Source organism: Colias eurytheme, chromosome 3, assembly GCF_061535395.1.
Source record: "Colias eurytheme isolate Ceu_HAF_F1 chromosome 3, ilColEury1 Martin Lab GWU primary, whole genome shotgun sequence".
Taxonomy (NCBI): domain Eukaryota; kingdom Metazoa; phylum Arthropoda; class Insecta; order Lepidoptera; family Pieridae; genus Colias; species Colias eurytheme.
In genome coordinates this window covers 203,534-217,480 of record NC_142982.1, presented here as the reverse complement: position 1 = coordinate 217,480, position 13,947 = coordinate 203,534, and the positions used below count along the sequence as shown (strand labels likewise).

Genomic DNA, 13,947 nt, shown 5'->3' with positions numbered 1-13,947 from the left:
CTCAGAGCTAAAAGAAATGTGTCAGCTGTGTTTGTTTCTATTAATAAATAAATAACATTGCAATTACTTTTAATATCTGTTTTTCACTTTCCGTACAGTAACAAGCTGTTTAAACTATTCTTTACATTCTCTTGCAATAGACTTTACTTAACACTATTGTCACAAAACACATTATTATGCTTAAGAAATAAATGCAGTCCATGGGCTAGTTCTTCCAAAAGTTGGGGTTCTGCTGCAGCCGCCGCTCGAAGTTCTGGTACCAAGTGTGCAGCGTGTTGAGGGGGATGTACGACACCCCGGGGGTGGGGGTCATCTGCTCCTGGGTCACCGAGTATGACGCCACAAAATTCACTAAATTTTCTAACATCTTCTGTGCAAACGTTACATAAGTATTTGCTTGTTGAGTCTGAAATTAAATTAAAATTGAATTTAATCATTTTGATAACTATATAAGAGTCAATAATATTTCATCACATTAGAGGTAATTATACTATAAAGCGTAAGAAATAGTGGTCTATTGAATAAATAGTACAGTAAACACTTACAAGTAATGGCTCTAGATGTTGGGCATTAGTCTCTGGCTCTATGGATATACCGATCTGTGCATTGTGGCAGATTTGCTGCTGCCCAAATGCATTCATAAATTTATTTTCACCTGTAAATAAACAGGAAATATTAAAATAACTACACTCACACAATATTCAGAATTAAACTGATAAAAACATTTCACTCACTGGATAATTCATGCAATTTTTTTAAATTGTGTATTTTAAATATAGCCGATGGTTTCGCATTAGAAATGTGACCGAGCGGCTGCCAGTTGGGCGGCGCGTTGGGGTCGGGCCAACTCCAGTACACGATGGCCACAGTGCCCGCCGGCAGCGGCGTCGTGCCCGTCAGAAACACTACGGCGTGGTTGATCGAGTCCACGTCCAGAATAGTAGTCACCAGGCTCGTTTCCGACACCGGCGTAAAGTCCGTTTGAACCTGGCCAAACAGATACGAACGCGTAAATCACGATAGAAACATAAAATGTAAACAATGTCTTTATCTTCATTATTTTGACTTACCAGTCGCCCGGACACTATTAAACCGAATACGTTAGACATTTTCCGTTATAATTTGTTATTTTCACGAATAAATGCCCTGTAGTTATCTTTATAAAAATAAAATTTTGAGCATGTTTCTAGAAAGAACTTCAAATTCTATGCCATTCTATACCGCTTCGCAATCCACTCAAATTATGCATTTCTGTCACTGTCAGATGCGTATTCCGTTGACATTGTCATTTGCCAATTCTGCTTTTTTTTCTGGTTTGGATTCAAGTCTTTTTATATATAATATTAAATCGTTTATTGCTTCTCACATATCCTTAGATCATTAAGTAATGGATGGAGTACGCTGGCAAATGTACTAACTAAACTTTCTGCTGATTTTGGTGCGGGGAGGGCAACTCAGACTATTGAAACACAATCACACATTCACAAAAATAATTTGTGTCACGAAAGTCGTAAAAATTTACGACCTTTTAAGCGACGAGTTTTTAAATTCAACTCTATCCCTAAGTTCATAAAGATTAAATTTGTATTTCATTCCAAGTTGTCTCGTGGGGAGTGTGGTTCAATATCGCGTTCTAAATTCAACTTTATAACTTAGATCATAAAGATTAAATTTGTATTTCTTTAAAAGATAGTCTCGTATGGAATGCGGTTCATTATCGCGTTTTAAATTCAACTTTCCCTCTTAGTAGATAAAGATTAAATTTGTATATTTTCTTTCCATGATAGTCTCGTCTCTTTCTCTCTCGAAACATGACTCGATTATTTGTCTTGATCATATCGCTAAACGATACATCGACGATTATTAGAAATTGCATTTAATTAGAAATGTACGTTAAAAAATAAAAAAATATACACAAATTAAAGGTTATTCCATCTTTTTTAATATTCGACATGTTTGAATTGCTTCTGCAAGACTTGACAGTGCAAAACGGCATTTTTAGCGGAGCACTCGCAGACGTCCTTTCGATGTTTTACGAATACGCAGAGTGTTTGTAATCGATTACGCAAGTAGTTTTTATGAAAGCATAAGATTTTTCGATTCGAATAATCTTATACCTCAGCAAAAGGGGAAACGCCTGCGAGTGTTATCCATTACTTAATGATCTAAGCACATATCACGAGGACATATTATGGTGAAATTAAAGACTCATTAATGGATTATAAACGCCTTTTATTTATATGTATAACCCGACGCGGACGTTCACAACACTTTACTGCGATCGGTCACGGGCAGACACGGTCACGGGCAGACACTGGACCTACCCGTGACGCAGTTTGGGACTGTATAGTTTCATGTACATTTTTTTTTATATTAATTATTGAAGTTAATCTTCTATAGAGCGCTTTGTGAGTGAAATTTCAAGGTCACGTCATGGCAATACCGTCACGTCATGGAATAAGGCGACGATTTAGGTTTCTTTGAATCTTGCCAAAGAAGTTTCACTTCTGATACATGTGCTCGGCATACAAGCCCTTTTTTTCTATTAAACTCGTACATATTTCAAGCTTTAAATTAGAATTGGAAAGTTTTATTTTTAATAGATCTAGTTAACTACTTTAGATTTAATTATTATCTATGTAAGTAAGTATGTACTTACTTACATAGATAATAATTAAATCTAAAAATTGATTAATAAAAAACTGTTATCAAAGTTAAATCCGACCTAAAAAACTATAATACAATAGTATAATTTATTATTTAATACATAGAGTGGTTGAGCTATATATTCCCTTCATATACCTACGCTACGTACTATTGTTGGTTTCAGTCTTGTTTCAGTGCAGTTGCAGTGGGATGCGTGACTGTCTAAAGCTAAACATAGATCTTATTTTTTTACGTCTCATATTCCTAATCCATAATATTTATATAAATATTACATAAATAGGATAATTTAAATAGGATTTAAGGATAATCAGGTCAAGGCTATATGAGGTATGATCGATGAATAAGAAAAAAAAAATGTTGTGTGGTTTTATGAAACCACGGTAAAAGTGAAACTTTCCGAACACTGCTTTATACCTACTCGGCAGCCGACCGTCACGCGACATGCGCTACACAGACCAAAAAGTTAGATTAAATTAGGTATATCATATATTATTTCGATGTTGCCGAGAGCTTAAATATTATATCGTAACAATAAAGTTTACGAAATCCAAAATCCCTTGCAGTTTTTGAGTGAAACCCTGAAAACAGACAGCGAATTCAGTATTAGGTAGATACATGATAATGACTATGAATTTATTAATCTCCGCATAAAAGTAAAATGTAAGTACATAAGTTAATGACTTAACTAAAACAAGCGTCTTTCGCTCCCAACAAAAGAGATAAACAGATGATATGATACGATGCTGTAAAAGTTATTGTTGCATTATTAAAAATAAACAATCTTGGAATCTTATCTTATCAGCGTGTCTAAATTTCAGTGAGGTAGGTATAGTCAGCGGAAATTCACAGGAACAAATTTGAATTGTATTCATAGAATACATGTTTTCATTCAATACTAGCTGTGCCGCGCGGTTTCACCCGCATTGCTCCGCTCATGTTGGTCTCAGCGTGATTATACATAATATGTATATAGCTATAATAGCCTTACTCGATAAATGGGCTATACAGGATTTTTCAAATCGGACCAGCAGTTCCTGAGATTAGCGCGTCAAACAAACAAACAAACTGTTGAATTTATATTTTTGGTTTTATGGCATTCAAATGCTTTATAAATATAAATTTATAAAGAATAGAAAAAATTCGATCACGATGTGGTCGATCACGCGGTGTGTCCCTTCAGACACATAAAACTGAAAGAATATAATAAATTCGATTGCTCTGGCGGGTCACTGGCTGAGTTGGTCAGGCATCCGCCCCACGGAGTGAATCTTCAGTTTTTCCACGTGAGCACAGACACATAAAATGCCATTTTATTGGTATGTGCACGTGAATTAAATTAATATAAAAAATTTAAATTTCAATGAAAAAAAAATTCATAGTTAGCTTTTTACGAGGTATTCCGACTAGGGACGTAGTTATAGTAGTGTTGAGTCTAGAAATACTTTTTAACGGATTTTAAACGCGATTTAATCATTATAATTATTTTCCCGACGCAGGGCCGCGCCGACCCCCGGCAGCGCCTGTGTGCGAAACCTATGAAGCGCCTCTTTTTTTATAAAAATTCAATGCGCACCTTACACACACACACTTCTCAATCAAATGATTGTTCATTTGTTTTGTTTTGCCTTAGCTATCTCGTTCGTTAAAATCGGGGAATACCCATGACCCCACCCCCGGGCCCCGCTTGCGTCGCACGCATCGCATCGGGTTGCGTTCAGAAACTCACTCATTCATGTCCACTCATTATATACATTTAAAAAAAAAGTGAATTTGCGCATCTAATTTTTTGATATATTGTAGGGATACCCAGAAAAGCTTAACTTGAGTTTTTCGACCAAGATTTCCTATGAGCTTTCGCCGCCATCTTAAAAAAAAAGGTGTAAAATTTGTTTTTCGGCAATAACTCGGCTATCCGATGAAATTCGGAAATCACTTATGAGACACTTTTTGTTCCTTTTTTATGCTCTACAATTAAGTCTAGACCATTTTTTCCGTATCATGCATCGTTATCGAGATATTGATCGATAAAGTAAAAAAATGTGTGCGTGTACTAGTGTACACACGTACGAAGTGAAACTTCTTTATGACCTTATTTTTCAAAAAATAATTTACTATATGCAACTTTACAGAAATACGTCGAATCACGCGTGGTAGGGATAAGAAAAAGATGGCGCGTAACGGAAAAAAACACGCGTAACGAAAAAATGTTACACTCAATTTTTTTCCAACCCCGATAAAGCAGTTTCACTTCAAAAATTCAGGACACATTTTTAGTTTTTTGTTTTTTTTTTGTTTAGGACATAATACATATATACCTACATTATGTATAATATGTATCTAATACATATACATGTATTTAAAAAATCGTAGAATTCGAACTTGTAGAGAATATTCAGAACTACAATTTTATTTTTGGAGTTTTTTAGTTGGACAAAAATTACGATCTCCAGCGCGCCGCAGAGTCGGTGAATTCACGCTCACCGTCGAGCGAGCTGCTCGCTCGGTTGTGTTCGCATGGCGAATCGAATGGGAAATTGTTTAGGAAATTGATGGGATAAAAAATAAGTACATAGACCAGACTTTAGAACAAATTAAAGATCACACTAAAGTATATTTTTTAAACAAATAATTTGTTTGTGCAGTAAAAAAAAAGTTGAACTGTACATTTGAGCGAAAAAAAGTACAACACACGGTAAAATGAATGAAAAATGGTTTCAAGAAAATTTTGTAATTGAAAAAATGCAAACACACTCGTCAAAACGGATGCCAGGTCTTACAATAATTTTTTACTTTATCGATCGATATCTCGATAACTATGCACGATACAGTAAAAATGGTCAGGACTTAATTGTAGAGCATTAAAAAAGGAACAAAAAGTGTCTTATAAGTGATTTCCGAATTTCATCGGATAGCCGAGTTATTGCCGAAAAACCAATTTTACCCCTTTTTTCAAGATGGCGACGAAAGCTCATAGGAAATCTTGGTCGAAAAACTCAAGTTAAGCTTTTCTAGGTATCCCCTACAACATATCAAAAAAATAGATGCGCAAATTCACTTTCTTTTATTTGCCATTTTTTTTCGGACGAAATGAGTGGACTAATTTCATACTCATACAAACTCGGCGCCTCTACGGTTTAGAATAACTAGTACTTTTTCTCTTGTTCAAATAACTGCCGCCGTTTTAACGTTGAGCTCGTAAGGAATGTAAACTAAAACCCTAAACGTAAAATGAAACCATAAACGTGAATAATAATAAACATTAAATATTGAGAGACTTGTTCAATGTTTTGTTGTTTACAAGGCCTATATTGCGCCTATTGTACCTACTATCTTGTCGATACTCCACTACAAAAAACAATCATATAGGTAACAAAAATAATTTAGGTGGCAGTGGCGGCGCGGCGCCCCTATTGTCTTGGCGCCTGTGTGCGCCGCACACTTCGCACACAGGGGCGGCTCGGCCCTGACCCGACGTTTCGAACATTTTACAGCGAGCGTGGTCACGGGGAGACTGCACTGAGACAGTTAAAAATTCTTTAATTTCTAAATGTCTAATACTCGCGTAAAATCAAACACTAGAAAATACAGTGTTGAGTCTGCTATAAATCTAGTTACTTATTATATATAGACTCTAATTTAATAATCACCAGTTACTTGAGCAAACGCAAACATTAACTATTGAAAATTTTATTCAATGCCAATATACAAAACCAGTCACGTTCGGCTTTTATTCTACTATGAGTAGGTTTTCATCTTACAAGTCTAGAAAAGCTTTTGTGTAGGTATAGTGTAATGTGTCAACAAATGTGATGAATTCTTTTGTTTCAGCTTGCAATTGTTACACAATTATGTACTAGAATCTGGGAAGACAATATAGTTGCTTATAAAGTGTAATTTTTTTTGTTTAATAGAGTTAAGTAGTTAAAATAATCAAAGTTTATTTTAATTCAATAAATAAAAAATATGCTGCCTTTCTTAAATACCTACATCTCAATTTCATAGGTAGGTACTTAAATTAAAAGATTTTTCCATAAAATAGAAAAAAAAACGTAAACAAAAAATAACACTCAGCATGCTCTAAGCTCTAGTTTTTTTTTATTTAGGTAGGTAACTAGGTACGCAGGTTACGAAATCCGGTTTTGTCGAGGTTCGTGATAATGTTGCAAATTAATTCTTCAAATATAATAATGGGAAGTGTGCTGTGTGATGTATCATGGTTTGCTATTCTCTGAAATCTGAAGTTATATAAAGTAGCCGAACGCATGAACTTGTACTTAGGTATTGATTTTCTCTTTGGTGCAATGGCTGCGCGCCTGCGTTGTTCTTAGGTCATGGCTTCGACTCCAATTTGTAAGGGTTAATCTAGGGACTTTTTTTATTGATTTTTATTTTATTTTATTTGCAACACAAACAAATATAACAATTTAGACCGTACAATACTTATTTAACATAAAACCTTAATTACTAATTGTTATGTATTGCAATAACATGTGCTGACTACTAGACTACAAATTACAATCGCTTACACATAAATAAAAAGTTAAGTATCAAATATCAATATATGTACTAACTAACAGATAATAGGTAATTTAAAAAGGGAAATGATATAAAAACTGCGAGATAGATTGTGGGCATTACTTCATAAATTTACATTTCATGTAGTTACCTACCTACCTACTAATAATTAAAATTTAAAACTGCAAATTGCTGAGAATTTAATTAAGTATTTAAATATTTTTATACTTAGGTAATAGATATAATAATACCTATGCTATAGGTAATCAAAGTCTTTACCCTTTTACTAAGAAGAATTTCAAACAGTTAGTAACTAGTGATTTATGTAACAACTAGACGCTTTTCCTGGCTTCTCCCGTAATAAAAATTAAGGCAGCTTTTTTTTTAAGTTGTATCTAAATAAATAGATCCAAAGGTAGAAAAATAAAAAAAAATATGAAAAAAACTAGCTTTCCGCCCGCGTTTTCAAAGAAAAACCCGTTCCCGTGGGATTTCCGGGATAAAACCTATCCTATGTGTTAATCCAAGTTACCCTCTATATGTGTGCTTAATTTCATTGAAATCGGTTCAGTAGTATTTGCGTGAAAGAGTAACAAACATCCATCCATACATACAAACTTTCGCCTTTATAATAGTATAGGATAGGATGGAGTATTTTTCTTATTTAATACTTAGTAAAAACAAACAAAGTTTTCTAATGGTGCTGATGATGTAAAATTTAAGTAAGTCTTGACTCTTAGAATTGCCAAAATCCTTCAAAATTTAAAGCGGTTACATAGTTAAAATATTATGAACTCCATCCGGATGTACAATATGTAGGTACATACATAGGGCTTACGTCTTGCACTGAGTTAAAAACCTTATCTAGATAAATATTATTATCTTATCAAAAATCGGTTTAGCGGCTTATTCGTGAAAAGGTAATAAAGTCAAATGTTTATGAATGACTTAAAGAGATAGGCAAAATAGAAGACATTTAAAATCTATTTCATGATCATGAGTCACGATAGCGATAGAGAGAGTTCATTTTGTATCGTTTTTGATAAGGGAAAAGAAAAACCACAAATCATAATAATAATTAAATTTATTAACGAGCATCAATTAACAGTGATATTAATCACAACTAGATATAAATATAAACACACAACACAAACATTACTAATATTATTCGAAAAAATCAGGTCGTTTTAGAAACAAAACTTCATATACTTTGTTATAGTTGAAGAGCATAAATGCATTATCTCGAGAGAGCGGAGGCAGATAGTTCAAATAATTAGTTTAAAATGATAAGGGAACAAATAAAATAATTAGATAAGAGCAGTTGTGACCGAGGGACGAGCGAGTACACATATTTTTATATTTATCGTAATTAATTAATTTATCACATCAAGAAGCGGATTTTCCCAAATCGGGAGCTACACCTAGCGCAGGTAACATTTCATATAACCTCTAATATTATTGCATCGCATATTATTGTACTGCTGTACTTCATCAATGACCCTTCACAATAAATAAACACAATATACAAATCACTCTTCCATTACTACTACTGTATAGTAGTGCTGAGAATAAATAAATACTTTCTTTTCTTTAATACATTGACAGTTAAATACAAGTTCACTAGAATAGTACCTTTAAAAACAAGCATAATACTATAACTATGATAGTTATTGATAGATCATTATTGTACTGTTACATTAAATTGGATATTATCTCATCTCTGCTTAATCTCTCATGTATGGGTAGTCAATATCTTTGAGGGGGACAAAGGTCTCCTTGATGGATTGTGGAGTCGTCCACCTCATGACGTAGTTGGGGCCGCCCGCCTTGTCGTTCGTGCCGGACATGCGGCCGCCACCGAACGGCTGTTGTCCAACCACTGAGCCCGTCGATTTGTCATTGATATAGAAATTACCAGCTGTCATTTTCAATTCTTCAAAGGCCTTCTCTAAAAAGCTTTGATCCTTAGCAAACACAGCTCCAGTTAAAGCGAACTTTGTTGAGCTTCCAACGAGGGCGAGGGCTTTCATCACATCTTTGTCATCATACACATAAACTGTCAGCACGGGACCAAAGATTTCTTCAGTCATCAACTTGTCGTGAGGATCGCTTGTCTCAATGATAGTGGGTTGCACGAAGTAACCCTTGCTATCGTCGAACTCTCCTCCTCCGAGGATCTTGTTTTTGGGGTTATTCTTAGCATTCTTTATGTATCCTGTTATTCTCGCGAATGCCTTGTCATCAATAACTGCACCGGTGAACACTTTAAAGTCAGTAGGATCTCCTATCTTTAGTTTAGCTCTCTCCTCGAGCAAACCTTCTTTAATGGGTTCATAGAGAGACTTTGGAATATACATTCTTGAGCAAGCTGAGCACTTTTGTCCGCAAAATTCGAATGCTGATCTAATTGTACCATTTACGACTGATTGTATGTCAGCAGTCGGGTGAACGAAATGATAATTTTTGCCTCCACATTCACCGATCAGTCGGGGATAGTTGCGGTACAAGTTTAAGTTCTTTCCCACCTCATTCCACAACCAGTTGAATGTCGGGACCGATCCCGTGAAGTTGATTCCAGCCAGATGCGGCGAGGCGGTGATCGTGCGACCGAAGGTGGGGCCATCTGCTGGCACAAAGTTTACAATTCCTGATGGAAGACCAGCTTCTCGCATTATGTTAAAAATGCGCCAATTAGAAAGAAGGGCAGTATCGGAGGGCTTCCACAACACACCGTTTCCCATGAGTGCTGGAGTGTACGCAAGGTTACCTCCAATCGCAGTAAAATTGAAGGGACTTATAGCAGCAATGAATCCATCCATACCTCTGAACCGGAGAGAGTTGCGAGTGACAGAGGGGTCTTCAGAGATAGGCTGATATTTAGCGTTCTCTTTTAAGAAAAATACATTGAAGCGGAAGAAATCTATAAGTTCAGCGGCAGAGTCAATCTCCGCTTGCACTACAGATTTTGACTGGCCCAGCATGGTCGCGGCGTTGAGGCGCTGGCGATGCTCTCCCGCCATCAGATCCGCAGCGCGTTGCCAAATCTCCACCCGCTTGTCCAGTGGAGTGCGGTCCCATCGCTTCTGCGCTTCGGCCGACACTTGGATAGCTTTCTGGATCGTTTTCTCGCTCGCGTAGTAGTATTTGGCGATCTTACGGCCGTGGTCGTGCGGCATGACTTGGAATTTCGGCTCTCCCTCTTTGATGGTTTCGTCTCCGATCACGATGGGAACCTCCTCAGTGACGGCTGCGGTGCGCTTCAGCTCGCTGACGAGCGCGTTCCGCTCCTGGCTGCCGGCGCGGTAGCCCAACACGGGTTCATTCTGAACGCCGAAGTCTTGGAATTTCGGGAGCTCGACCACGCTCGAGGCGTAGCGCTCGAGCGAGCGTGCGCTGAGAGCAGTTCTCGTACATATCGCGGACAACATTTTGACGATGCTAGTCCAGCTGTTCCGTTATAAACACTAGATACTGATAAGATAGTGCGCTCTCAGTTTCGACCAAGATACGTGCGGAATCTCGTGACAGAAGGTCGTTACGTAAATCACGGCCGCTCCGCGCTCGGACGCAACTATTACCGATTTGGTACGGAAAAAACGTAATTGGCAACAGCCAACAGCAACACTCCTAGCGCGACCTTCACATGTAACTAATTCACATTTTGTGTTGTGACAAATTGAGATGGAAGTCAGAACTGGGAAATGTCAAATTGTAACAAAAATATAGCGTAGATGGAAATTTTCAAATTTGAATCTTTGTGGTTCCTATCCAGTGTAGATTCCTCAGTCACTTTTCTAGTATTCACTTTTTATAGCATTACAATAGGTACTTAATTTATTGTAAAATTCACTTTAGTCCTAACAAAAAAAACATTCTCATTTTTTAAGTAGTCGTTTGGTTTCAAGACTATTGAATTTGTGTTGTGTCTATGAGTAGCTCAGCTGTTGCAGGCCCATAGACTAGTTAAGGCAAGTTAAATTTTGCGCATTTGCGACCAGTTGCGACCACAGGTTGCGACTTGCGATCAGCCACAGCGATCATCCCTTTCATAACATTTTGCGACTTAATATTCTGGTCTTATTTATGTCCTAACATCATACTATCTTAATATTAAAACATAGGTACATTATTTATAAAAGATTTATCTTATTATATATAAAAATGAATCGCAAAATGTGTTGGTAAGCACATAACTCGAGAACGGCTGAACCGATTTCGATAATTCTTTTTTTATTATATTCCTTGAAGTACGAGGATGGTTCTTATGTAGAGAAAACGTAAACATGTACCACGGGCGAAGCCGGGGCGGACCGCTAGTAGTTTATATTTATATTTATTTAATGTTAACTACGTATATTTTACATAGCAGATACAAAATTTTATTTTGAGTAGTTTTAATTTAAATTTTAAATTCAAATAATAAATGTATAAATTAACATATGTTTTTACTTTACGTTTTTAACACGAAACTTCACTACAGTTACAAATTTACTGGAAAATGGAAATTAATATCAGTAGGGGGTCTACCCAACATGGAGAAACATGGCAAGGGGTCTAAGACACAAAAAAGTTTATATAAAATAATGATTATAATAAAAAGCTATGTAACTAGTTAAAAGTTCTGAAATAACAGTCGACGATACGCAGACCACCTATCTTAAAAATTGTAGGGCGCAGGCTCCGTAAAATGACCTATATTCTGCAAACATATTGGCATAAGGCAGACGCATAATTTAAACAGCCTTTTAAAAAATGACATTTTACCTTACGTAGTACCTATTTGTATTCTCTTTGCATTATATATAACAAAATACTTAAGTATATATACTTACTTACATTACTTACTTAAGTACATTCTTATAAGAGACATATAAGAATGAGACGATATATTTTGTGCTGTTAGTAGGTATATCTCATATCTTTTAAATTTCATGCCAGTACAGTTCTATTAAAAGAGTTCCATAAAGTTGGTGGAACCACGGTAGAACATCTTTCACAAAGTTTAAATAAAAATAAGATATAAAAATAATCAAACCGGCAATCGAGTTTGAATCTGTCTTCAGGATTATCCTGTTTGTTCAACTGCTTTGTCCTGCGCAACATGACAAAATGATAAGATAGAATGATAATTGAGATAATTTTAATTCACGTAACTTGTTAGTTAAATGTGATAACATCTCAGAACTAAACAAAATATTAGAACAAGATTAGAACATTTATAATATGATGTAACACAGACACAGATATTGTCACACAGTTGCCACACTAGACCCGATACTAGACCCTGTGTCTAGACCAGACCACTGACCTCTATAACTATGACCAGACGAACAAATGAATTTATTAACGTTTTTTTGTTATAAATAAATAAACTAAAATAATTATCGATAATTATAATTGTTTGCGAAATGGATTACAATAATATGTACATGATATTAACTAAGTGAGAAAATAAATCTTATACGAGGTTTTTGAATCAGGTAGATACTTAGGGTAGGTAGGTATATTTATTAGGTTTGCTAATTTGGCTGAAATCTGGGATTTGAAATTTTAAATGAACTTGTCTTAAGTTTCTTGTTCTTGCAGTATTCCACATGAAACTAAACTTAATAAGAATCGATTTGATTGTGTGCGTTACCCAGGCAAAATGTTTTGCTTTAGAGAGATGAGACTTAAACAAATAATTAGTGTATCATGAGGAGCAATTTGTTTACTAATAGCAAAATTTGTTTGAATTGTAGTTTTTAAGTTATTTAAGAAAAACAAATTTTGCTGGAGTAACGTTTGAAACGTTACCCAGGCAAAATCGTCTTTCAAAAATTAGTTTCAGCACGGAACCAAATACATGAATAGATAGCTTTTGTTGCGTAGTAAATGTTTATAAATAGCAAAATTTGTGTGTGGTATAGTTCTTTAGTTATTTAAGATTTTGCTGCGGTAACGTTTTGGGATTTCCCAGATCTCGAAAACGGCTCAACGCAGAAGTTTGAAAAAAATACCAATAAAAGACCTCAATTTGTTTAAATTTGTTTAATCATTAGTTTTTGATTTGGTTGACGTAAACCAATGTAATTAAATGGTTTCAAAAATCAGAAGAAACGGGTTTGCAAGTAAACCAATACACTTATAACCAAATAAACAGCTGTAAAAAATACCCGTGGTTCGACGCTTGTTTACATCAGAAATATTAGATTTCATACTTTACACATTAAGAAGATAAAAACAAATTTGATTTATTTTAGACTGGTCGTACTTTAGCGATCAAATACGCAGTTCCCATAACATTAAGAAACATGGCATACTTTAAACAAATTAAAATGATTCCTGAAAATTCCTTCCTGTTAATTGCAGCTTTGAATTACGGCTCTAATGAAAGTTATCTCAAAAACAAGATTATGTCAGCAATTCTCTAATGAGCCGACCAAATTGAAAAGGTCACATAAAAGCGACCGCACCATACATAAGCGCAACCATCTGAAATGAACAGGATAATATAGATGTTTTGTTAGTACAGTTGAATACAAAAGTTTTCTGGTCAGGTTAGTTAAAATAAACGCGCTGCTCTGACTAGCATCAAGAACGTTAAAAGTTAAAACGTTTTTAGCGTGGCTTTGCGTTGTGGTATCAAAATAAAACATTTGGTTTAACAGAAACAACAAATTAAGTACTAAAAATATAGCTACATGTATATATGTTTGTATTGTTTTAAATCACACTATAAATTATACACTATGATATTACACTTTTATTAACTAGTAAAAATTG

At 35.3% G+C, this 13,947-nt stretch overlaps 2 protein-coding genes across 2 annotated transcripts; both read right to left on the bottom strand.

Moving 5' to 3' along the window:
* Positions 1 to 53: 53 nt before the first annotated feature.
* On the bottom strand, positions 54 to 1,256 carry LOC149909261 (protein OPI10 homolog). The gene is made up of 4 exons (XM_090118747.1): positions 1,071 to 1,256; positions 735 to 987; positions 546 to 655; positions 54 to 406 (listed from the first exon to the last, which is right to left on the bottom strand). Exons 1-4 carry the CDS (start codon positions 1,107 to 1,109, stop codon positions 206 to 208), a joined length of 603 nt encoding a protein of 200 aa, XP_089974873.1. The 5' UTR covers positions 1,110 to 1,256; the 3' UTR covers positions 54 to 205.
* Positions 1,257 to 8,248: 6,992 nt separating this feature from the next.
* On the bottom strand, positions 8,249 to 11,093 carry P5CDh1 (delta-1-Pyrroline-5-carboxylate dehydrogenase 1). The gene has a single exon (XM_090118732.1). It carries the CDS (start codon positions 10,608 to 10,610, stop codon positions 8,907 to 8,909), a length of 1,704 nt encoding a protein of 567 aa, XP_089974858.1. The 5' UTR covers positions 10,611 to 11,093; the 3' UTR covers positions 8,249 to 8,906.
* Between the last annotated feature and the right edge of the window lie 2,854 nt (positions 11,094 to 13,947).